This window comes from Equus caballus, chromosome 16, assembly GCF_041296265.1.
Source record: "Equus caballus isolate H_3958 breed thoroughbred chromosome 16, TB-T2T, whole genome shotgun sequence".
NCBI lineage: Eukaryota > Metazoa > Chordata > Mammalia > Perissodactyla > Equidae > Equus > Equus caballus.
This window is the reverse complement of record NC_091699.1, coordinates 59398921-59425600: the sequence shown is the minus strand read 5'-3', so window position 1 is coordinate 59425600 and position 26680 is coordinate 59398921. Positions and strand designations below refer to the sequence as shown.

Sequence of the window (26680 nt, the reverse complement as noted above, 5' to 3'; positions counted from 1 at the left end):
GTGTGAGTTGTTTGTTTTCTAAGTTTATCTTTGCTATATTGTAAACAATACTGGGGTGAGCAAATCAGATTAATGTACAACAGTTTTAGAACTTTATACTTGGTATGCTAATTAACAGTCCTATTAGTTCCTATTTAGATCCTGAAGCTGCTTCTTTAGAATCTTTTCTTTTTCTAATACTTCGTTGATAATGCTGGAGATAGTATTTGCAGCTGACAGCAACACTGTGTATCACTATGAATTTATACTCTTCTTACCACAATTAGATTAAAAGTGAGATTATGATATTGGATTAAGAAATGGCATAGATCTGTGCTGTCCAATATAGTAGCCACTAGTCACATGCAGCTATTGAGCAGTTGAAATGTGGCTAGTCCAAATTGAGATTTTTTTTAAGTAAAATACACACCAGATTTCAAAGACTTAGTGCAGAAAAAAGAACATAAAATATCTCATTAATAAATTTTCATATTGATTATGTTGAAATATTTTGGATATTTGGGTTAAATGAAATATATTATTTAAATTAATTTTATCTGTTTCTTTTTACCACTTTGATGTGGCTACTAGAAAATTTACATATGTCCTTTGTGCCATATTTCCATTGGACAGAACTGGTATGTCTTTTTGAGTATAGCATAAAATTAATCCTGATAATTTCCCTAAGATGACTTTCTAAAAATACTTCTAGAAGAAAGCTGAGACTTTTACAGAAAGTAACTCCTAAGAAGGAGTTATTTTACTTCAAAAAAAATAATTTGTCTATGAAGGGGAAAAAAAACCCTCATAGTTTGTCACCACCATTCCCAAAGACATTTCATTTTCAGTCTTTAATGGTTTCTTCTCAGGATTAAATTCTAGAGGAATGAAAACCAAAAGAGCAGCCAAAAGCTTAAGAGGTGACATTCAAGGAAATAAAACGCAATGTCTTTTCTCTTCCCAGTGCTTCACATGACTCAGCCTCAGAGGAATCTGGGGGCTCAAGGACGGGAAATAGATGAAGAGAGGAAGAGTAACTCCATCAGTTCAAGTGGAGGAAAATAAAAGATGAACAGTAGTAGAAAGTAAGTTTAGTGGACCTTGAGAACTTAATCCTCAGGAATTTATTTACTCACCCTTGTGTAATTTTCAGCATACTGTTTGTCAGATTTTTCATCAAACTGGAAAACAACAGAGATAAAAATCAGGAAAGATGTTTACCATGTCGATTTTTTTAGGAGAAAAAAAGAAGTGACCTCATTTGAGTTCTACCAGTTCAAGTGACGTTTGGAACCTAAAAGTAAACATACTAATAAAAGTTGAGACACATAAGATAAAATGTCAAGAACTTTAATTCTTATCCTAAGAAAGACATGGAGTAAGCAAGCAGTCCTTACACAAAAGTTTACAACTTTTAGATAGATTTTCTTCTCATGGTATTCAAAACACTTTAAAGAAAACTACATATAAACTTAAGTTTTAGCACTGCAAATGTTAATACAAAAAAAACTTGTACACATCAAAAGAAGTCCGATAAAACCAAAAGCCAAAAAACTTTATTATCTAAACATTATTAGGACACATAGATAAGACTAGAAGACTTAGCCAAAAAAGTTCAGATTGGACTAAAGCATGTTAAACACATCATCAAAAAAATTTTCCCCCAGCGCATTAAGGATTCACTTGTTTAGCTTTTCTTGTTTTTTGTCTTTTTAGGTAATACATGCACATGTGTCAAAAAAGGGGGAAAAAATGAAACAGTACAAAAGGGTATGCAAAGTAAGACTCTCTCCCCACCACACCATACACCCTGATCTCCAATTCTCACTCTAAGAGCAACCAACCCCCAAGTCTTTAAAAAAACTCTAATAGTGTCCCAAATACATTCTATATCTTCTTTTTTCCCTTACCAAGTTTCAGAGATTAGAGAAAGTACTTCTTTTTTCTTCATGGCATTTATCACTCCCTGATCCTGTGATATTTATTAATTTATTTATTGCCTGATCTCTCTCTTTAACGTAAGCTCTACGACTGTATGGTTTTTTCTGTATTCCTAACCTAGGAAAAGACATACAGAAGGACTCAAAAATTGTTAGATGAATGAATAAATGAATCATACCCCATCTGTACTTATAGACTTATTTCATTTTAACAGCTACATAGTAACATGTTATCTGGACATACCATAATGAAGCTATCCTGTCTTTTGCTCATAAACCTTAAGGTTGTGTTAGTTAGACAGTGTTTAAAGAACGGAGGTACCTTAAAGATCTAGTCTAAAATCCTGACTTTATAGCTGAGGAAAGAGAATTTCAGAGGTGAAAGATTCTGCTAAAGGTTGAACAACTACTAAACTCAGAGCTGGAGCCAGATCTCAGTTTTATGAATTTTAACCCCAGTGTTCCTATTATTTACCTGTATATACTGTCCCAATTACCATTAGGGGGGAAAAAGTCACACAGAGATATAACTAACTGAAAACAAACCCCGACTCCAACTCCCAGATCAAGCCTCCCAGCCCAATCTAGAGACAAGATTTAAAAACCATCCTCACTTAAAACACAAAATGTCATTATGTCTGGCTCTATTCTGATCATGTCACTCTAATTTCCTCATATTTGAAAGTTTTTCTGTTCTTTTTCATTATCCACATTTATCATGTTCATTTTCTCTCCCAGGAAACATTTTTTATTTTAAGTACTGTATCAATAATACTACCTGAGTAGTATTCAGAAATATTCTGCTAGATCTATTTGAAATCCTGTCTCATATCCCCCTCTCAAAAAAAATGACTCCCAAGCCCAGCCACTTTTTAATAGACAGTCAACTTGGAATAATCTTACATTTCAAAGGCTGCATCGCTGAACTACTCCATTGCAATGTTGACTGTATTGCTTTCAATATCTTCTGACAGATCCCAACTGTCGCAACCACAAGTGATCATGCGCCAAACCTCAGGGATTGTTAAGGCAGCAAAAAATGCCTAGAGCAGCCATGCCGCAGTCCAGTTGTTTTAGCTGCAGTGACTTGGCCAGAGACTCCTCACTTCTCAGATCTGTGCTATATCACGTGCTGTCTTCCATTTAGACAAAAAGCTAGTTGAAACCTGGCATTCTAAAAGTCCCAGTGCTCTAACCACTGGGAGGTCCATTTAGCTGCAGTACAATGACAAGCTAATGTCCATAATGATGACTCAAAGAGTCTGCCAGATCCTGAAAAGGCTTCTAAGTGGAATAAAACTTAATCATGTTTACTACATTAAAGTATAAAATAGGGAAAGGTTGATAAAAGGGTACAAACTTTCACCTATAAGATGAATAAGGTCTGAGGATCTAATGTAAAACATGGTGACTGTAGCTGATAAAAAACTGTGTATGAATAACATGGAAAAAATGAATATGCACTAATATGAAAAATGTTTATAAGATTAGTAAGTGAAAAATCAGAAAACAAAGGCTGTATGTACCATATGGTCACAATTCTGTAAAACAAACAAATTAAACTGAATGGGAAGGATACTACAAATAAAACATCAAATTGCTTCAAAGAAAGTGGCTAATAAAAAGGTAGATTAAAATACAAAAGAAACCCCATAAAACAAAAAAATAGTAAGAAAAGACTTTTTTCCCCCCAGTAAGGCCCTCAGGACTTGCTCATTAATGCTGACTGTAGCCTACTATTCTAAAAAAATTTCAAGTAGGGGACAGCCCCGTGGGCAAGTGGCTAAGTTTGCACGCTCCGCTTTGGCGGGTCAGGGTTCGCCCGTTCAGATCATGGGCATAGACCTACACACCGCTCATCAAGCCATGCTGGAGCAGCATCCCACATGGAAGAACCAGAGTGACTTAAACTAGGATATACAACTATGTACTTGGGCTTTGGGGAGGGGAGAAAAAAAAAAAGAGGAAGATTGGCAACAGATGTTAGCTCAGGGCCAATCTTCCTCGATAACAACAACAAAAAAAATCAAGTAAATATTATGCCATTGTACTCTCAAATAAATAAGTAGTTCTCCAATCAAGAAAAGATTTCCTTGATAGTTGGAAATTCAAAGTTAGCTAAGAAGTTGGAAATATTTCCTATTAGCATTAATGTGCAAAGAAGAGCACATAATGGCAAACTTTATAGGCCAATTTGAATGCTAAAAGTTCAAAAGTAACATTTTCTAAGGAACTTCAAATTATCACTATAAACAAAGTCTTAAATACTATAATGTTTCCCATATTTCAATGATAAATACCTTTGCCTTATTTACGTCCAGGACATCTGAAAAAGCTTTGCTCTTGACATTATAGATTACAGATTGTTTCTCTTTAACTATTTGTTGAAATTAACACTTCTGAGAAATATTTCTTAGAATATAAATTCTGTCAAATCTTTGAAACTGTTTCTCCTTAAAAGAAAGATATTTATTATTCTCTAAGAGGCCCTCTGAACTTCATTTCAGCATATGACTACTTAGTTTGACAGATAATTTTACCTTACTAAAATAGGAAAATACCTTTGAGTCTTTTTGAATGGAAATAGAACATTTTAGTTGTGAATACATTTTGATATCGTCATTTGAAAGAGTTGTTTAGAAATAAAAACTTGTATTTTGTTCCAAACTATATTTTTTTCTTAAAAAGATACTGGAGTTTTAATACAATTGAGCTATGCGTATCTGACGTGGAGCAACTTTCAGCACGCAGCAACTATTTTGTCAACAGTATCAGTAACTTTAATATAATGCGGGATCAGAAGATAAATTATTTTAATAAGGTATTTGAAAAAACCTCTATTTTTAAAGGTATAAAATTACAGTCTAATAAAGTATTTATAGTGTAGTTTGTTTAATGAAGTCACTGATTCTAATCTTTTGTTAATTTCTAATTTATATATGACTTGATACTGCTATTCAAAAATTCTATTTGGAAAAAACCAAAAAACAGAAGATCTGATTCTCCAACCACAGAAGGGAAGAGAACAATAAATTTCAATAATCTCCTAAAGCAAAATTCTCTGAGGATTTCATTCAGAAATGGTCTAATTATCAACAACCAGTAAAAGTGAATTTAGCACATTTATATTCTTTTCCTATACTCTAGCCTGACCTATGGAACAGAAAGGAAAGCAATGCAGGAGACAAGACGACAAGAGGCTAGAGCAACCACCATAAATACTGGATAATGAGTCTGCCCAATCAGAGCCTGGCACCGTTTTCAGCACCTCCTAGCCCAGAAGTTATAAGCTAGCAGACTGTACACACATATTTGATTCACAATGGGGAAGTCAGAAAGTGTCTTCCACAATTTTGAATTCACTGTCAGCATTTTAAAATCAGGATATATCATATAAAAATGTGGATTTTCAGCTTACCTTTTTAAAAAATGTGTGTGTGTGTGTGTGTGTGTGTGCATGCGCGCACGCGCAGAGAGAAACCTTACCAATATCAAGTCCACTTTTTATTCTTCTATAATAAGCTGAATCACAGTATACTCTTTAAAAGAAATAATACTAGAGAATAATTTTTGCTCTAGAGAGGGAACCAGCAAATACTTTAGGCTTTGCCAAGAGGCAAAATTAAGGATACTATATAGGTACTTAGATAACCATTTAAAAATATAAAACTTATTGACTTGTAGGCCATGAAACAACAAGGGGCTGGCCAGATTTGCCAACCACCGATCTAGAGAATCTTTTGCTTATGTAATAAGGTGTACAGTATGATGAATTTAAATATATATAGGCTATGTGTATATGTGTGTGTATATCAAATCACATTACACACCTTAAATATGTACAATTTTTATTTAAAAAATACATAAATAAATCAAAATCACTATCTTGCGGGAAAAAAGAGTTACATTTAATTAGTAGAGGCAGGGGGAAATGTTTTTAAAACTGTCAACCCTAAGGCCGGCCCAGTGGTGAGCGGTTAAGTGCGCACGTTCCGCTTTGGCAACCCAGGGTTCGCTGGTTCGGCTCCCGGGTGCAGACATGGCACCACTTGGCAAGCCATGCTGTGGTAGGCTCCCATATATAAAGTGGTAGAGGATGGGAACAGATGTTGGCTCGGGGCCAGTCTTCCTCAGCAAAAAAGGCGGAGGAGTGGCAGCAGATGTTAGCTCAGGGCTAATCTTCCTCAAAAAAAAAAAAGAAAAAACTGTCAACCCTTTCACTTCTGTATAGTTATTAAAAAAAATTGCCAAGAAATAAATGTAAGGAGGACACAATCACTCATTCAGACATCACAGATTAGAGGCTAATAGAATTCAAAATTTTTAAGAGAAAAGGTGTACATAATAAATTTAATTGTTTTTATCTATGAAAAAACAGGTTACTAAGCAAATTAATAAAATGGGCAATATTTTGAGGGAAGAATTGGGAGCCAGTCTTCTAACTTGCTGTGCAGAGAGACTCCTCAAACCAACCAGGGGAAGGTGGGACTGTTACACAGCCATGTTTGAGAGCCAACAATCTGGAATACTTAAGGACCACACTTCAAATTACTTTCTAGGATTAAAGTGGTTCAGAAACAGCTATTTAAATATAATCAGTGAAGTGCTAAATATAATTATCTCTTCATTTAAAAAACTGTCTAAGAGAGCCAGCCCTGATGGCCTAGTGGTTAAAATTTGGCATGCTCCGCTTAGGAGGCCCAGGTTTGGTTCCCAGGTGGGAAACCACACCACTCGTCTGTCAGTAGCCATGCTGTGGCGGGCAGCTCACAGAGAAGAACTAGAAGGACCTACAACTAGAACACACACAACTAGGTACTGGGTCTTTGGGGAGGAAGAAAAAAAGTCTAACTTTTTTGTTAAGAAACTGCCTCTCATCCACTTCAAAATGCTTGATAATCAGGACAGCATTGGTGCATGGGCAAGACAACACTAATGTCAGCTACAGAAAGGAGATGTCAGAGGGAAAATCAGACTGTTAGATAAATCAGGTGGGTAGATATCTGCTGGATAGAATTCCTTCATTAAGACAAATAGCTCAAAGCATTTCTACTAGGTAATCTTTCCTAAATTCAGTTCACAATGGATAAGTATTTCTTCAAAACAACGCCACAATCCAAATCTTTAAAATCTATTCAGATTCTTCCCAGTTACTATAAATTAGTGACACTTTACTAAACAGCATATTTTACTTTAGTATACTATTGTTCAACCTTGAAAGTATACCTAGCACTTTATAGAGTCACCAAAACAAAAAAGGAAGAAAATCTTTTAAGACTGATCAGGAATGTCTAAATAGAAGACAGGTATTAGATGATTTTGAGGAATTATTTTTTATTTCATTAGGTATGATAATGGTATAGTGAATATGAAAAAAATCTCAATTAGAGATGCATACTGAACTATCTATTAGCAAATGACATGATGTGTGGGATTTGCTTTAAAATCATTCAGGGGGGAAAAAGGAGGGAAAAGAGGAAGAAATAGATGAAAGAGAATTGGCAAAATACTGGTAATTGTTGGAGCTCTGATGGGTTCCACGGAAGAAAATTTCCATAGAAAAAAAGTTTTTAAGGGGCTGGCCCCGTGGCCGAGTGGTTAAGTTCGCGCGCTCCACTGCAGGCGGCCCAGTGTTTCGTCGGTTCGAATCCTGGGCGCGGACATGGCACTGCTCGTCAGACCACGCTGAGGCAGCGTCCCACATGCCACAACTAGAGGAACCCACAACGAAGAATACACAACTATGTACCGGGGGGCTTTGGGGAGAAAAAAAGGAAAAAATTAAATCTTTAAAAAAAAAAAAAAAGAAAAAAAGTTTTTAAAATATCAGAACACATCAATATACACATTCCAAAACAAAACAAACAAATAATTGTATTTTATGCTCGTGTGTTTAAATAAACATTTCCTAGGCAGTAAATTAGGTTCCTAATTTTAAAAGAGCCATTAGTCACAAGCCTGAGACAACATAACAACCCCATGCAATACACTCACGCTGGTCAAATCTGGGATACTGACGTCATCCACCTCAGAGACAATGCTCCCCCTACGATTGGAGCGACTAAAATAATCGGCAGTAGAAACCTTTCAATCAGAAAAAAGAAGCAGCTTTAAAAATTAAGAAGAGAGAGAAGAAAAAGATTAGAACACCAGCGTACAGAGGGAAAACCGTGTGTGTGTGCATGTAAGAGAGAGAAACTATCATGAAAGGAAATGAGAAAACTGCTGCAGTTAACCTACTCAAAAAAGTAAAAAAGAAATGTAAAGCGTTTCCTAAACGAAATCACAACTCCCCAAAATAAGCTTTTCTTCATCTTCACTAGAGTTCTATGTGATAGAGATCATTTACTGCCTGAGGGCCAGCAAAGTCTCCCAAGTTTAAGACATGCGACACCCTCAACAGGAGGGTTTCTAGGATAACATCTACCTCAAGCCTCTACTATATTTCACAAAACTTATAATTCATTATAGCTATCAACTCTGTTCAACACATATATGCTGAATGCAGAATTATCTGCAGGGTATTTACTGCACCTTTTCTCCAATTCCCACAGTTCCCTCTTTTTCATATTCCTACAAAATAATGAAAGACCTACACTGGCCTCTTTCTGGTTTCCCAAACACACTGAGTCTTTTCCCACCTTAGACTTTGGAACTGGCCTAGAAAGCTCTTTGACAGGCTCTTCAAGCAGCTGGCTGCTCACACCTCAAGTCTCAGCTCAAAGGTCACTGCCCTCTGAGCAGCTTTCTCTGACCACCCCATCCAAAGCACCACACACACACACCACCCCACCTCAATGTTCCCTATCATATTATCTGCTTTTTCTCTTCAGTCCCTGCGGTTACCCGTTTTTTGTTCCTTTCTTTACTAGTTTATTTTCTATTTCTTTCATGAGGATATAAGACCCATGAAGTCAGAAATCGTGTGTGTCTGGCTTACCACATCATTCCCAGCACTTAACACAGTGCCTTGCACATAACAGTTACTCCACAAACACCTGTTGAATTAATAAATAAATGAATATTTTTTTACCCTCATTCATCAGCTCTGTTTGATTACCTTGCTTAAAAACTCTTCCCTTCTAGGGAGGGAATTTGGAAGCCCATCCGCAGAGACAAAGAAGGCTTACAAATATGAAGTTTTGCTAAGGGCTAATACAATCAAGCAGTAGTATTTTTATTCACAGCATAGTAATACAACTTAGATTTACAATACATAATATTTTATTGGTACTTACTGTCTCAGAATTTTGATAGTTATTTTCTATATAGTAATTCAGCTAATCCATATATTAAGCCTACCTACAAAGATAGTAATTAAGATCTCCGTTGTACAAATAAAAGAAATTGCCATTAACACAACTAACAGGTTAGAAGTGGTCTAAGCCCAGGCATTATTTCTTTGAAGTCCCTGTCCTTTCCACTCCATCACTTTCCAAGGTGCTTTCAGGCGTCATGGCTTGTTCTTTCTCCTTCAGCTGTGAACATTATCATTAATTGGTTTGCCAATGGACCACAACTGCCTCAATTAGATCACTGGATTTTTGACAACAATCTCACAAACATTTGCTGTTCCCCTTCTCTATGAATATTTCAGGTTTACATCCTTCACAAAACATGACTAGTAGTAAATGGCCTCCTATTTTTCTTAAAGGAATTATAGCCTCTTAGTTTTTGGGCTCTTTATTCTAGCTCTAAGCTGAAACACCATCCTCACCAATGTAATTTTCAAATCAATCAATTCTTAAACATAGCAAAAATGTCATCAGCTCTCTGTAAAACTTTCAGCTTCATCAAAAGAGTAACCTGAAATTACATAATTGGTATTCTGACATAGCTATTTGCTGCCTCTACAGTTATCACCCTGGTTAAATTCTAAGACAAGAATTTTTAAATTTTGCCATGAGCAACTCTTAGAAAGGTCACAGGTCTTAAAAGATGTGTAAACAATGGTTAAAATTAAATACACATTGAAGAAAGCAAACTTGATGGCTACATGATTTGTAATCCACAGTTACAAGTTTTACACGATGTGGAAGCATTCATTTTGCTTGAGAAACTTTTTGTTTTTAGTGAACTGCACACATAAATGTATGTGCATAAAACAGCAACAAAGAATAAAAACTGAACATCTTTCAAATACACAAAGACTAGCACATAAGAGATATGAAGAGGCAAGTTATTAATGAAAGCTTACATAGCCCACAAAGAATATGTATTCTCAGGAACGCATTTTTGAAGGCAAATTATTCAGGACAACTAAATTTGAGGAAAATGCTCATTTTATCAAATGCAAATTTCACTTTCCAATAGATTTCATGTGATCACACATTGTTGAAATTTCAAAACTTATTGTATGTGTTTGCATGCAAACCACGCTCACCACACTCTCCCTTCGCCCACGACTGGCACGACCAGAAGACGCAATGCTTGCACTGTCATCGTCGGTAAACTATAGATATTAAAAGCAAATAATGAAAAAAATGTAATTTCACTATAGGTGTTACCTGATCGTAAGCACATTATGCAAGGTGTTGAGAAGCATGCAATTACTCTATATGAGCATAACTGGCACCATCTATTGTGCACCATTAAACAGAAAAATTGTTTCAAGGTATAATGAACTATCATTAAAAATCAAAAGAGGGGCTGGCCTTGTGGCCAAGTGGTTAAAGTTCCAAGCACTCCACTTTGGCGGCCCAGGTTCGTAGGTTCAGATCCCGGGTGTGGACCTGCTCCACTCGTCAGCCATGCTGTGGAGGCAACCCATAGACAAAGTAGAGGAAGATTGGCACTGATGTTGGCTTGGGGCTAATCTTCCTCAAGCAAATAAGAGAGGAGGATTGATGGATCGGTGACAGATGTTGGCTCAGGGTGACTCTTCCTCACACATACACAAAAAAATCAAAAGATATTTCCAAAAAGCACCAAGAATAAAATAGTACTTTATCTTTTATTTAAGTTAAATTAAAGATGGGGGGGGGGGGGGAGTCAGCATGGTAAACTAGCCAAAACCAGCTAGGGATTTCATACTTTCTAAATCTCTAGGATCCTTGGGATCTCGTTAGGTGTCAATAAATATACTTAATGTTTTAGTTTGGGAGAGAATACAAAAGAATATTTTAAAGTGAAATAATATAAGTCAAAGACAGAATTTCCTACCAGCGAGAACACTGAAATGATGATTCTTTTTTTCCTCTATTCATTCCTATGCAACTAGTGGAGATATTCTAACAACACCCTACAGTTTTCTTCCTGTTTCACCAGCAGGTGAAGACTCATCTTCAGTATGTGTCCGTTATCTCCATTCTGACATCACTAAGGAACCATTCTGATATCACTAAGATAGTAACTCTGAACCCAACTTGCAAATGAAATAGCATCTAGCCAGCACACAAGGACAAGGTTCTACACTTGACTGAAAATATATTATACTAATTTTGTTTGCGAGGGGCCATCACACTTGGGACATTAAAAATGCTCCCAGGCCCAAGAACTGCCAAGTGGAGTTTTATTACCAGGTGGGACAAAAGTAAACTTCCTCCTTATGTGAAAAAGCATTTACCTCCTTAAAGATCTCTGTGTAAATTTTTGTTAACTATAGGAGTGAAATTCCTGAGAAGTGCCACTTGGAAATGGCAGGAAAATTGAGCCAAACATATATGTAAAAGAAAGCCCATATAGCTCACATACTCCACTCCACAAAGTAACCTGTGCTGACCATTAAGAAACTGCTTTGGGGCTGGCCCCGTGGCCGAGGGGTTAAGTTCGCGCATTCCGCTGCAGGCGGCCCAGTGTTTCGTCGGTTCGAATCCTGGGCGCGGACATGGCACTGCTCGTCAGACCACGCTGAGGCAGCGTCCCACATGCCACAACTAGAGGAACCCACAACGAAGAATACACAACTATGTACCGGGGTGCTTTGGGGAGAAAGAGGAAAAAATAAAAAAAATAAAAATCTTTAAAAAAAAAAAAAAAAAGAAACTGCTTTAATAATTTCGCCAATTTTGGCATTGTCAAGAATAACAAGGTAGTTCCTAAGTCATCATTTCCTATTGGAAATGTAAATTAGCATAGTCTTTTCGGTGGGCAATAAATACAACAACATACATCATAATTTAAACACAGGTACTCTTTGACCCCCATCATTTTATGATTAGCAATTTACCTTGCAGATCTCTTCATATAAGTATACAAAAATATACTTGTATAAGTCTGTTCATTGTACAAGTGTCTGTAGGAGCAAAAATCTGACAATCTAAATGTCTATCAATAGATGAGTGATTTTTAAAATGCACAGCCTATGCACTAATGGAATAATATATTGCCATTAGCAAGAAATGTGCTGGTGTAAAACTATCTCTAAGAGGCATTCAGTGGAAAAAAGGAAGGGACACAGTTTACTTTTTAAAAATCTTCTAAATGTTCAGAAAAAAATGAAATAAATCTTCATGTACTGATAGAAAAAGATACTTTAAGTAAAGAAAAAAGTTGAGCAGTATGTATATGAGTCCATATATATACTGTTCAAATAAAAGACACTCATATATGTGTAAAATATCTCTGAAAGGATATACAAGTACAGAGGTTGCATTTGGGGAATGGAAATAGGAAGAAAGGGTCAGAGGACTTCTACTTTGGACCTTCCTTGAGCTAATACTACTTTTATAAATTAAAAAAAAAATTAAGACTCCAGAAAGATTAGGTGACTAGAATTGTCCCAGTTTTCTCTTTCATGTAACAATTTTTTAAAGTTGACTTGTTTTATTTCTTCTGCTTCCACTCCACTGATTGAAGCATTGGCAAACAAGTGAAACAGCTCGATGTAGGAAGCGGAGATGGAAAGGAAAAACACAGGGTAGCCAACTCATATACTGAATTATCACTGATGAAAAGAAAAGAAGTTCCACACAAATGACAATTAAATATAAATTTTTAAAAAATTTTAATAGCATTGGTTCCAGACTCATTTAAGAAATTATGTGCTAAGTCACATTCATATAGAAACCACCAATTAGGAAAAATTAGTACTTGAGTTTGTGTACCGAAGGAAAACGATAATCCATGCACAAGAGAGTGACGCACACCACATCCTCAATATTCTAAACTGTGAGTACAGGTTAATGAAACAACCAAAAGTTTCCATAAAGCATGCAAAGAGACGACTGCTCACCACAGGACTGCTTCGGGCTGAACTTGTTCTTGATGAGTAATAACTGTATTCAGACGGCTATAAAGTTTCCAAGAAGAAAGGCTTTACAATAATAATCAGCTCCTTTTCCTGCTGGGTATATATTAGTGACCCTGGACCTAACTCACCCCTGACTCCCAGGGTGAAGGTATCTGTTACTCACTGGTCTGGAACTCCCACCCTCAAGATCCACCAGCCCATGGCAGGAGGAAGAGGAGAGGAAGGGTATGCCCTGAGAAGCACTACTCTTATCCTCTTCCTGAGGAACTAACGAGCAAGAAAAGAAGTTTCTTATTTATACTCCCTTCATACTTCAAGCCATGATTTCCAACAGGCACTTTCTCACAGTTTGGGTGAGAGTCACAATTGGCCAGCTGATTGTAGAGTAATGACAGATCAGATTAAATGACTTTTTAAGTAAACTGTGCCCACCTACACATTACCATCCACACCACCTCCCCCTGGTTACACTTACAGTTCGAGAACCATAAGGGTTATATAATCCACCATCATAAAGTGATACCTAAAGAACAAAGGAAATATCATTTACCTATTCAGCATCAAAGTTATTTTGACAATGTCATAACTTCTTTGCAGACTCAGTTCCCAAAATGTTTTGAAGAATGGTATAAGTGTACAGCCTTTCAAGGTGAAGACTCTGAAGGTGGTAACATTCATTTATATGCATAAATTGCTACATCAATCTCCTTGAAACTACAAGCTCACACTTCATTAAAAAAGCAGTATTGGTTACAGTGTCTCCTTTCATCATCATGTTATAAAACTAGAAGAACCAACATTTATTAATTTATTCTCTCAAAAGAGGAAATGGAACAGAACAGAAAAGTGAGATACAGAAAGCATTTTGCCCACACTCACAATAAAATTAAATTACAAAGCCTCAGGTTCCCAGTCCACTAGAACAGCCCACAACATAACAAACAGCTTGAAAGCAACCAACTCACAACTTGCACATTACATAGAGCTATCGTTTTTGCTTTCTAGTTAGCTTGCTTTATTAGAGCCTAGTATTAATATGGCCAAGGCCACAGCTGTCTCAAAGAAAAATATGACATCTCGTGCATGGGCAGCCATCTCACAAAAGTATGCAAGTGTAGTGGGACCCATGCAAATCTATCTTCTCTATAGGAAACCAATTCTAAGCAAGGGCCTACCAACAGCCAGTAGTATCTACTACTCTAAAGATAATATGCTTATTTTTACTACCCTAAAGTTTTGTATTTTAAGCACAGGCAGCACATTCTGCAGTAAACGTAGCATTAAAGCCATGTGTCCTTGACTATTCTGGAGGCAAGTTGTCAAGCCAAAGTCAGCACCATGATAGTGGCCCCACCAGGAGTACACACATTGGAAGAGGAAAATACAAACCAGACTGGCACTTCTCAGCAGACCAGAATTTGCAATAGGGGAGGCCTATGAAAAAAGCACATGATTTAACCCAAAGAAAAGCAACTGGTAGCTCTAAAGGCAACATACTCCTCACAAAGTACTAACCCTGTGACTCTTAGATGTCGCCAGAGAGTCACTGTACAGGGAAGAAGACTGCGAAGAAATGAAAACAAAAGAATTAAGCAAAAAAGAAAAGAATTGGTCTTATCATCCTAAGAGCAGAAGACATGTTTATTTTATACTCAATTTCATTAGCAATTCCTGAGTGGTTAGGGAGTTAACATAAAGAGAGAAAAACTTAATCATTGGAAATCTTCTTGAATATCAATTTTAAGGGATAAGAAAGAAAAACACTTGGAAGAGTTTTCTATAAACCTCATTAAGTCCTAGTGGTCTTTGAACACTAACGTTAGGAGATAGGATGGCAACCTAAGAAAACACTCAGGTGAAGAGGCCACAGCACAGGGAACGTGGCAAACAGTGGCCAAGTCCCAGTCATCCTGTGATATTTTCAGTGATTTCAGGACAGACTCCTAATGGGCTTAGATTGATTATTGGGGAACCAGATAAATGAGCTCTCAGAGTTATAAACACTCTTTTTCAAACAGATTAGAAAACCTGTATTTCAAAACAAGTCAGGGACAAAGTACCTTAGTTTAATCAGATAAACTGTAGTAGTCACAACGAATCTATGCACTAACAAAGCACAGCATTTTTTAAAAAGGAATTAGATCTTTTCCTGATGTCATCTGAAGACATAATTTTCAGTTCTTTTTCACCAAGCTCAATCACACATGGAAAATAAGAGTTTCTAAGTTGTGTATGCACATTTTGACAACTGAATTATTTTAAAAGCACAGCGTGCCATATATTTAATGTTTTAAAAGTATGATGTGCCAAATGCCTTGAAAAAACAAGAGGTTCTAACATTAAACAAAAATTACATTCTTCTCATCCCATTTATAGTTTAGATTTTCACATGCAAGCTTTTATTAAAAGAGCATCCACTGTGATGTGCGCTGATGCCTACAACTTATTCTGAAATGCATCCCCCCCAAAAACGACAGACTGATAGATGGAGGGAGAAATAGATAATTATATGATAAAAGGAAATATAGTAAAATGTTAATTGTAGAATCTAAGTGGCAGGTACATGGGTGGTTACAATTCAATTCTTTAAACTTTTTTGCATGTTAAATATTTTTCATGAAAAAATGGTACTCATTTACAAACATGGTGATTCAATAGTTGCCACTGTATAAAGATACACTCAAAGACTATATGAATTCAGTTACACAAGCTAGTATATACAGAGCCATTCACAGATTAGTCCTAACTAGTCAAAATGCAAAACAGGGGATTAGAAATGTGTTAAAGTTGGATAAAACACATGAAACCAAAACACTTCAGACAAACCCGAGTATAGTAGGCAGAGGTGGGTTTGCTATGTCTGAGACTGCTATAGTTTCTCTGGTCAAAGTAGAGGCCACTCTGCAAAAAGCAAATTAAACACATTTTTCTTAGGTTAAATGTTATTAACCTAAGAATACACAAAGGCAAAATCTGATATTGCCAAACCCCTTCTCCTCCAAAACAATGACTTTAAAGCATTATGTTAAGTCAAAGTAATTATTTCAAGTCTCTCAAAAGAGACAAATATTAAAGGTTAATTGTTTTCAAACAAAGTCATTACTAATTTTTTTACTTTAAAAACAAGTGTATAAACCCTCAGTCAAAATGGAATGGAAATAATAAGTGATTTATTCTCATGTCACACTTAGGAATGTCCTTGAAAAATCCAGGACAACTGAATAACTACCACTTTTATAATCCATTTGGCAATGCCACAGAAATTATTAAACAGTGATTTTTTTTCCCCAAACTTCTCCTAGTTCCATTATTTGTCAAAATAAACTGATCAAATTAAATTACCAAAGAGAGGGAGCAAGCACGCACTAAATATAGTTCGGTCTAAAACATCTATGGCAGGTTCATTTTCAACAAAACGCACAAACGAAACAATAATTTTATATATTGCAGTTACTTGAGGGGGAGAAAATCATCTACGAAATTCCCTTTCTAACTTCTCCAGCCATCGTCGTCACTCAAGGTTAAGCAAATTTAGGCAATCCCTGACTGAAAGACTCTTCCTGCTGACACTGCAATTGGGGACACCCCTATTCCTACCCACCCCTGTTCCTCCTGGCCCTGCCTTCCTGCACCACACCCTCAATGAGGTGCCATGAGTCATGTCTCCCCAGAGCTCCCAATACTCTACCCTCCAGGGCGTCTCACTAATGTCCTCTCCATTACATTCTTTCCTCCCTCCTCCTTTCTACCAGCCAAAGCCTCTTGACCCTCCTTCTAGCCCACCAATGGTCAGAGCCCCTCCCACGGGAACCCTGAGTTAGCAGGGAGCCTGGGACTGAACTTCCTCTGCCAGTACTGCGGCAAGCTAACAGGAAAGAGGTGTTCTTAGCACCTCAAATGGGCACTCTGGACACATTTTTTTTGCCCCGCAGAAATGTTGTTTACCAAGGTGGCTGGAATGGAGAATACTATTAGTTCCAAAGTTTAATTACATTATAGATTAAAGAGTTGTCTGCCAGACAGGAGAAGAACTCTGCCACCACATACTTTATTGTTTCTACCAGACAATTGATTCCAAGTTCCCAAAATTTGACCTACTGACAAACTTTCAGAATAAAACTTATTTGTGAGTTTGGTATTACCTGTAATACCACAACTAAATCAATTCAAATTTCTAAAATAAGGATAAGAATCTCACTAAACCTAATATTGAGCTATATTCCAAAGGACAGTTGATAAATGAAAATACGTTGTTAATGAACTTCTTGTGACACCTTACAAACTCTAGCCTCTGGGCTTAGCATATATTAACTTGATATTAAATCTTATAAATGAAAACAAAATAAAATTATTTTTAAATAAGATTCTGATAAATCATGTTTCAGTATATTATGAAGTTTCAATAATGCCTTGGAGCACACCAAAGCAGTCATAATACTTAAGTTCCCTAAAAGTAATCAGTAAATTTTACAGCAGCACAAAATACTGTGATACAAGACACAAAAGAACTAACCAGCGGGTCTTTATGAGAACCAGAAGATCTCTTCTTCATTCTGTAAGAGTGACTAGAAGAATGATTCTGCAAGTAAATATTTAAAGTTAACTTTAAGGATCATATAAAGAAGTTTTAAAAATAATTTACTAAAATTCATCTTAAAATTATACACAGTTTCATATGAGATAGAGCAGTCCACATGCAATCTACTTCCTATCTGTTAGTAAATGGCTCACTGCACTTGACTGGCTAAAACATATGGCCTATCTGCAAATCTGCATTTCCCTCCCCTACCCCTCTGTGCCATTCAGTTCAGTGTCTAGCCAGCTAAAGAAAACTTAATTACTCAGAGCCAGGGAGGACATTTGTAGGGACCTTCACCCCACACCTCATTTGAGTCCCTATCTTCTTTATAACGGTATGGGTGACAAGAGAGTCCACCTCCTTCTATAGTCTTCCTTACCTAAAGGCAAAAAAGCAATCCTTTGGATCATCCAAAACAAGTTTGAGATAACAAAGAACAAGACATTGCACTGACCCAGGCAGCACCATTAATCCAAGTTAGTGGTCCCACAGCATGTGCAGCCCAGGAGGAAAAGAATCAAGATGGCATGGAATGACCCACATAGCAGCATTACTAGACAATAACCTTACATGCGAGTCCTCTGAAGACAGCACTGTCTCAATACATAGCTTCTAGAAGTACAGAGCCAAGTATATATGAGGGGATGAAGGACAAAAATACTACTAAGCAGGTCTATCGGTAGATAACAAATCCAACCTAGGTATATCCTGCTCAGCTGAAATGAGGAGGTGCAGCCGGAAGTGTCCTACCTATCGACAGTCTGCTTTAGGCAAATCCACAGACATATGCAGTTAGCTCCTGAATCAATAATTATCAACTCATTTTTATTTTTTTGAATACGCATTCTTTCCTTTGATACATTACCCTGAACACTTTAAGAGATGTCTATATAATCTAGAAACTCAGGGAATCTATTCACATAATATGAACCCAAGAAAAACATGCTATAAGTTAACTTTCTTGGCTAAAATGACATGCCATAAAAACAAACCAAATCAAGCAAAAATGAGTGCACATAACTGATGTTTCAGGTGTCATCTTTCACTGCTGAATGCTTTCTGTTTAGTAACTTCACACCTAGCTTGTGACACATAACACGAAACACAGTTGGTCCTGTGCTGCAATAGATCAGTGTACCAAGACACTTCTGGAAACAAGTCTCCTAGGGCAATGAGTACGTGTCAGCTGGGTGGCTCATCATTTCAAGAAAAGATATTACTATCAATCTTAGTCCTGAATAGGGAAGTAAATAATTTTTATCTGATCCTGAAATTCTAAAAGAAAAAATTACTCAACCGTTAAATTGTTACAATTGCAAAACAAGTTTTTGCTTTGTTAGTCATATGTTTTCCCCAAAACATAACAAATCTGTGAAAGTTAGTCATAATCTATGATTAGCATCACCATGTGTTTATAAAGTGAAACTCTACATTTAACACAAAGTCATGCACTACATACTAATGATGAAAGTCTTGACGATCTATCCTTGAGAGTATCATACTGGATTTCAGAAAAAGGTGAAAGTTGGTTGTATTTCCAAAATCAGAAATATAAAGAGGAAAAAAGTAACAGTTGCAAAGTTATTAAAAATCCAGCACTATTTTAAAAATCCAAAATTATTAAACGCACAGGCTATGACATTTGAATCAAAGAATATTCTACCCCCAACTCTTTCCTCACGTAAGTTACCGCTAAACTGTATGTAAAACTGTATGCTCTCTTTCAAATACAGAATTCATAATCAGTAACAGTGAGAGGACTCAATCTCAGTACCCTCTGGCACAAAAGACCCTCAGGCAGCCTATAAATGCAGGAATTAAACATTCTGAAGTCAAAAGATTTTTTACTTTTTATTATTGTGTCTGTTACCATCATTTCCCATCATTTAAAACATGGCAAAAGCAAGGCATGGACAGGCAATGAGGCAAGAGCACATAACTAATAGAATCAAGCTTACAAAAAACAAATGCAGCAGCCAAAGGGGCACAGTTCCCTCGGATCTGCTCATGGACAGACACCTAAACAACTTCCTTTCTCAAGAACTTTTTCTATTAAAAATGCTGAACAAAACCAGAAAGTTGGTCAGAACAAAGTGTGGATTGCACAGTATACATACAAGTGTGGTATTAAATGTGAATCAAATACGTAAAATTCATAAGACCAGAAAACCACAATCTATGCAGGTTTTCAAGAAAATAAGATAATACGTGCATCATCACATTTCAAATCCAAGAAACCGAACTAAATTGTAACTACTAAGATTTGTGGTTTCCTAATTCTGGTTTTTAAGCATTCTAGCTTATATTTTTTAAGCTATCTTCCCCAGAAGAGCAATGTCTAAAAGAAGTAAAAGCAATCCTCTAGTAGTTAGGGAAAAGCTTTTTCTTTCTTTTGCAACTCTTATACCCACTTAGGACTTTAGGGATCGCCATTTAAAATCCTGATTTAAAGTAATATTTTCCTAAGTGCAGACTACAACTCATTAATAGTTTATCAAATCAGCTTACGGGTTTAACCAACATTTAAAAAAAATGAAATAGAAGAGAAAATATGAGCGTGTATCATGCATAGTAAGAGTAAATATTATTTTGTGAAACTTTTGTTTCAATAATATATTTTATATATTCATATAACACACAAATGCAAAGGCACATATCTGCATGGATCTACTGGATCACAGGGTAAAACGTATTTTTTGTTGTAGAGGTTATAATTTTAAAAAGCTTAAAATACGCCAGAAGACCAAAGTACATAGTCTAGTCCTAATAAAACATTAAAATAATAGTGCAAACAGAATAAAGGCCCTCCCTTCAGGACCAAAACAAATAATTCAGGGGCTGGTCCCATAGCTGAGTCGTTAAAGTTATGTGCACTCCACTTTGGTGGCCCTGGTTCGTGAGTTTAGAGCCCAGGCGTGGACCTACTCCACTCATCAGCCATGCTATGGAGGCATCCCACATACAAAGTAGAGGAAGACTGGCACAGATGTTAGCTCAGGGCTAATCTTCTTCAAGAAAAAAGAAAAATAAAAAGAGGAAGACTGGCAATGGATGTTAGCTCAGGGCCAATCTTCCTCACTCAAAAAAACCCCACAAATAATTCCCCAAAGGAGGGAGAGCAGAAAATATGAAGGGTTCTAGGCAAAACATTTCCAAATTTGCTATTACAATCTACCAAGAAAAAATTTTTTCAACTCTCAGAGAAACTTGCTGAAAGTTTTCATTTGGAAATAATATTAAAACAAAGTACAGCAAACAGGTTGTAGAAACAAAAGTTTAGCAAATGTCAATTTCTATCAGAATGTACCTATTACTCAAGCCGCCAGAACTCTGACAGTCAACAGTGAATCATAATACTAACACTGCAGACTTTTCTGGACTACCCACCATGATGTCTCTCCTTTTGGGTGTACTGGCTCTGCTCCAGTCTGTCCCAGTTATGTCCTTCAATGAGTTCTTCAACAGAATTAAACAGTAGTAGTAAAAGACAAATCACAAATAGCAAGTATATTAAAATTAAGTTCATTAAAATTATACTAAGGCCATTGATATATAAACAAGAACTAATACATACAAAAGTAAAAATCTCCACCAGTGAGAAATAGCAATGTACCGCTACTACTCTGATTCAAGATCACCTCATTTTCTAACTTTGGATCTCTATCTTATGGTCGTCTTGCATTTCAGTATACAAAGTAGTGACCAAGCATTTGTAAGATGTTTTTGTAAGTTAGATTGTTTTCAAGAAACAGATTATTTCAATTCTAAATCAAGGGCTTTGATTTAATCCCCCTTCCCTTAACCCTACCACTCAGAGTCTTGAACTATCTTTGCTCTTTTTATTTTTATACAGAATGTCTAGAGCACTGACACAGTTTCCAGCCCAAATAGCTTCTGGCAGGCCATCTTCAAGAAGTTAGCACCTAAAAAAGTTATCTAGACAAAAGGAAAGATCAAAGTCCTAAGAATGTGGCACAAAATCACAAATACATCTGCCTCACATCCAGGTACTACTAATGTTCACACATCACATACAAGATCCAAAAGTGTTAGACTTTTTAATTCATGGCTCATAAGTAAAGTGTTAAAAAGTAATTGGCAGAGAAAAACCAAAACCCCCAAATTACACAGAAAACCTCAATAAAATTTAGGTCAGTGTTTTAGGTCATCACATTTATCTTTACGAGAAGAAAAGCTGTCTATACATTCAGCTTAATGTAGATGGTAACATTATTTTAAAAGCAAATCTGAAGAAAACTTAGAACTCCCAATATTATCTAGTTGAGAGAAAACAGAAAAACTTCTCTCAATTATATTTCTTTTACACAATGTTATTGGTGACCTTTCAGACTTATTTCGAGGAAAGTGTAAATATTTAAAATGTGCTGGATGCACACTCACACACAATAAAGTACTAACTAGAGTCTCCTCTAGAGTGTAACATTGTAATTAATCTTTACGTTCACGCGCTGATTTTTTTAAATACTGGCAGCTTTATCCTTTTTCCCATAGTAACAGACCTTCTAATTACCATAATGAAATAACATACAATGAGAGTTCTAGTTATATCTTAAATTTATTTAATGATATAATTTTCATTAAAAAATCAACCTCATTACTTTATAGACACTCTGGGTAAACAATTCCTTATTAGTTTAATTGCTGTTTTCTTTTTTGTTTGTTTGCAGATTTGTTTCAAAGGCTCCTAAATTAGGTTGAATTTGGATAGTTTTACCGTTAGGTTAAACTAATATATGATCAAGTTTCCCTGAGGCCACACACAAATTTACAAATAACCAGTTTGATAATAACTGTCTGAAACTTCACACTATGAGCATTATAATGAAAAGCAAAGGAAAAAGCCATACATTTTTTAAAAGGGAGGAGAAAGGATTATTTTCAAAGCCCTTGACACTCAACTTATTTTAAGCTTTTTGTTAACCAACTCCCTGTATGATTTTTTTCAAAATATTTAAAGAGGAAAAAATAAAATATCTCTAGGGAGAAACATGACGAATTATCTTAAAGTTTTCCTCCTGTAAAATTATTCTTAAACTGCTGATTAGATTTCTGTAAAGGCCTGTTAACATCCTTACAAATCTAAACTTTTGTAATTAACCAAAAGATTTCTGATTCAAAAACCAGTTTACTGAGGGGCCAGCCCCGTGGCCGAGTGGTTAAGTTCGCGTGCTCTGCTGCAGGCAGCCCAGTGTTTCGTCAGTTCGAATCCTGGGCGTGGACATGGCACTGCTCGTCAGGCCACGCTGAGGCGGCGTCCCACATGCCACAACTAGAAGGACCCACAACTAAGAATATACAACTATGTACCGGGGGGCTTTGGGGAGAAAAAGGAAAAAATAAAATCTTTAAAAAAAAAAAAAAACCAGTTTACTGACTTACTCTAAAAAGACAGTAGATTACATTCACCATTAAGAAATATAACCAGAGTAAAGGACTATTTAAGAGTACAGATACATCAATAACTAGTATACCAGAGCAGACTCAGTTTAATAGAGTGCCTTTTTATATATTATACAAGATGGGAAGAAACTTAGACTTGGGGAAAACTAACAAATATCGACCTTAACATGAAAGATCATTTTACTTATGAAAAATCTAGATGTAATTATATACCATACACAATATTGTCAATGTGCAAATTAAAAGCACTCCTTTAAAGTTTAAAGCACAATTCTTTAAGAAAGATCAGTGTCTGGGCACAATATGCAAGGCTTTCACAAGCGACTTCTCATTTACCTTGACTTATAATAATGTATGCTAAAAAACCTGACATACTACAAAATGTTAATCAAAATGTTGAAGCAGGACAATTTACATAAACATGACAAGCAGAGAATTTTTCAAGTCAGTAGTTCAATTATTCCATATAATAAAGTTATAATTAGTCATCCAAGCCCCAAAGCTATTTCTCATTTAATAAATTGTCATTTTCAAAAATATGAAAATAGGAAAAATCTGAAAATTAGAACCATGTAGATGTTATTCTATAAAATCAATCTTATTATTCTGTGATATTTCCAAAATAAAAGTCCTTTTATAGTAAAAGAGTAAATACATATGTTGATAGATGAAAACAGTCAAGATTTTAGAACTGATTTACTCATACCAATAATTGAGAGAAAGCATCATTTCCACTGAAAGGACTTTGCCAATATTTTCTATTTTTTAAAAAAGGCAAAGGAGTATGAACGTTGTCAGACTGTTTAGGCAACAATGCTGCAGAAAGATCACGCACACAAGCTTTGATATCATGGTATAAACAACTTAAAATACCAACCCTGTGACTGCCAAGACTTCGAACAGACAATGCATCCTCAACTCCCTGATAAAAATAAAAACAAATATAGTAAAAGTTTATGAGTGACTACATTAAGTTAATGAGGAAAAGTATCAGGGGCAAGTTTATAGGTTATTACAAACCAGATAAGGACGATGATGACTGGACCGGTGGGAATACCTGGCCCTTTCCGAATCTTCCTGGGAAAGGAGAAAGTACATGGAGAGTTAATCACTGAACAGAGGGCCGCCTATCAGAACAACTGAGCAAAGATCAGTCAGTTAACCCAGCAGCATCTTCCTTATAGCAGGTGGGTGTGGACAACTCAGTTTCAAAAGCTGAATTTGGGGTAGACACATGCTTCAGTTGAAAGAAAGCAGAAATAATCTTGGCAATGTTTTTGTTTTAACAAGTGTATGTATGTCTGACCACTTGTAGAATGTAATCTATATATGACCAAGAAAGTTCAATATACCAAAATAAAAATAATCAAGTATACTTAACAAACAGAAATTGAGTTCAGCATTAAAAATAGACTTTCATCTATTTTTTTTCATTGTGAATGTTAGTTTATGCAAGGCAGGAAGACTTTACTTTATTACAGATGTAGTTCAAGGAGAGAGTGTATTGCTTTAAAAAGATTTAGGTTATAATTTTGTGCTCACTGCAAAGAGTTTTCCTTTTTTTCTTTTACCACTCTAACTGGAAAAAAAAAGAAACAACTAAATGAAATAGCCCCTGATGGTGTGTTTGCTAATATGAAAAACTACTTATAATTAGAAGAAATTGGATAAATATTTTAGCGTTGTTAAAGTTATCTCAAGAGTTATGCCTTATGAAGACTATTCCAAAAACTGACCACAGCCTAACAAGTGACTAAACTAAACGCAATTCTAAACTTTTCCACATTCATAATTAGCATGGGAGCATTAAACCCGGAGTCACGGCAAATCAAACAACTAGTCCCTAGAATCTAATCAACTGAAACAGTAAGGAACTTCTGATCTTTCAGAATTTCAAAGTCCAAAGTGTTAAAGTAATTTGCACTGACTAAGAATCTACATACAACTGTCCAAATGGGTTCACAGCTAATCAACACTGTCTTTATCAAAATGAATCAATACTTCATCACTCCAAGGCAACACAGCATGATCATTATGTAGGTGGAACAAACAGATGTGGCTAGGCCTGACCATTCATTTCAAATAAAGAAACAGTAATTCATCTGAAACACTACAATTTAATGCTTTATTTTGGTCGTGATCTTTGAGTATAATTCCAAAGTACTCCTGCTTGTCACCTGCTGTATACGTTGATGCATTTCATCAGATCTGTTCAGAAGTCTGTTTATAAGCACCTGTATGATTCAATATCTAAAGCTTGTTCTGATCTTTAGGAATTTGTCACTGATTTAATTTTTGTTATGTAATAGACACATGTAATCTGCAAGGAGCCAAGCAAATTTCTTCCCTTTCTTTGACTATCAGGTGATATACCACAGAAGTTTTGGGACATGCGCATTAGCCTAGCAGGGTAAGTACAGTTTATTAAGTGGTAACCAGTTTTAGGCTAGTTTGCTTGGTTAGTTTAAAGAGCCTTGCACTACACAGGCGGGTTAATTCTACATGCCCCCTCCCAGTATTACTTGGGGTACTAGGGTGACATACATGGTTTAATGCTCAATCTTTCCTTTATTCTATTCGTTCTTTCCATTCCACCTACCACACAAGAGCAATTTTCAAAAACTTACCATTAAAGATGCAGCAAAGATAGATAATTCGTATTTATTTTCAATTATGCCCATTATTAAAATAATTCTAAATAAAAGTACTTTATTAAATATTCATATACCTCCATATTTAAACAGCTTTTCTTTTTAGGCTGATTTGAAAAAATGGCCCCAAAAGACTTCAGAAGACTAAAGAATAAAATGTAAACCCCATATAGGCCAGTTAATTTGAACTGAGAGAATACAGGTTATTCCACAGTTACTAACTACACCTTAAACCAGCACTGTCCAACAGAACTTTCTGTGACAATGGAAATATTCTATGTTTGTGTGGTCTAATATGATAGTCACTAGCCACATGTGGCTAGTGAGCTTAAAATGCTAGAAGTGCAACCAAGAAACTATATTTTTAATTTTAATCAATTTAAATCTAAACCTAATTCCCACATATGGTTAGTGGCTACCACATAAACAGTAAGACAAGCACAAAGCAAATTTTTATTACACCAGAAAAGACTCAAAACACATATTTTACTAAGAGTCTGCCACATAGCACCACTCTTATAAAGAAAGGCAGACATTTGGTAGTTTTTAATTACTCCCCCTACCTTGAATACTTTTGCATGGTAGCAAATATGAGGGAAATAGAAGGAAACCCTCGTGTAAAAGAAAAGACCCTAGCACCAACCCTAGAATTATTTTGAAGATCTAGAAGGGTCCTTAGAGATCATCTAGTCTGATCTCTTCATTTTACAATAAAGAAAACTGCAGCACAAAAAGATGAAGTAAGAATCTACAAAGTCATACAGTGGGGACCGTCACAGATCTTCTCACTCAGCAGACCACTGAACCATGAAGATACCATCCTACGTTGGCTAAATCTACACTGATTACACAGAAAGAACATGAAGAAAATGGCAAGGCATCCTGGTTTTTACTCAGAGACTTCTCCTCCCTGGAAGAA

At 36.0% G+C, this 26680-nt stretch overlaps 1 protein-coding gene across 51 annotated transcripts in view; it reads right to left on the bottom strand.

Moving 5' to 3' along the window:
* Nucleotides 1-26680, bottom strand: part of LRRFIP2 (LRR binding FLII interacting protein 2) — a 109154-nt gene that overhangs the window by 36741 nt on the left and 45733 nt on the right. For 13 of the 51 annotated variants that reach the window (XM_001489140.7, XM_005600827.4, XM_005600829.4 and 10 more), the window contains 13 exons: nucleotides 24131-24187; nucleotides 23988-24032; nucleotides 21077-21145; nucleotides 19149-19190; nucleotides 17624-17689; nucleotides 15937-16011; nucleotides 14626-14673; nucleotides 14500-14544; nucleotides 13586-13633; nucleotides 13093-13149; nucleotides 10303-10371; nucleotides 7914-8003; nucleotides 1116-1160 (listed from right to left, as the gene is read on the bottom strand). In XM_001489140.7, the coding sequence (XP_001489190.5) occupies nucleotides 1116-1160; nucleotides 7914-8003; nucleotides 10303-10371; nucleotides 13093-13149; nucleotides 13586-13633; nucleotides 14500-14544; nucleotides 14626-14673; nucleotides 15937-16011; nucleotides 17624-17689; nucleotides 19149-19190; nucleotides 21077-21145; nucleotides 23988-24032; nucleotides 24131-24187 (756 nt within the window). 51 annotated transcript variants of the gene reach the window in all.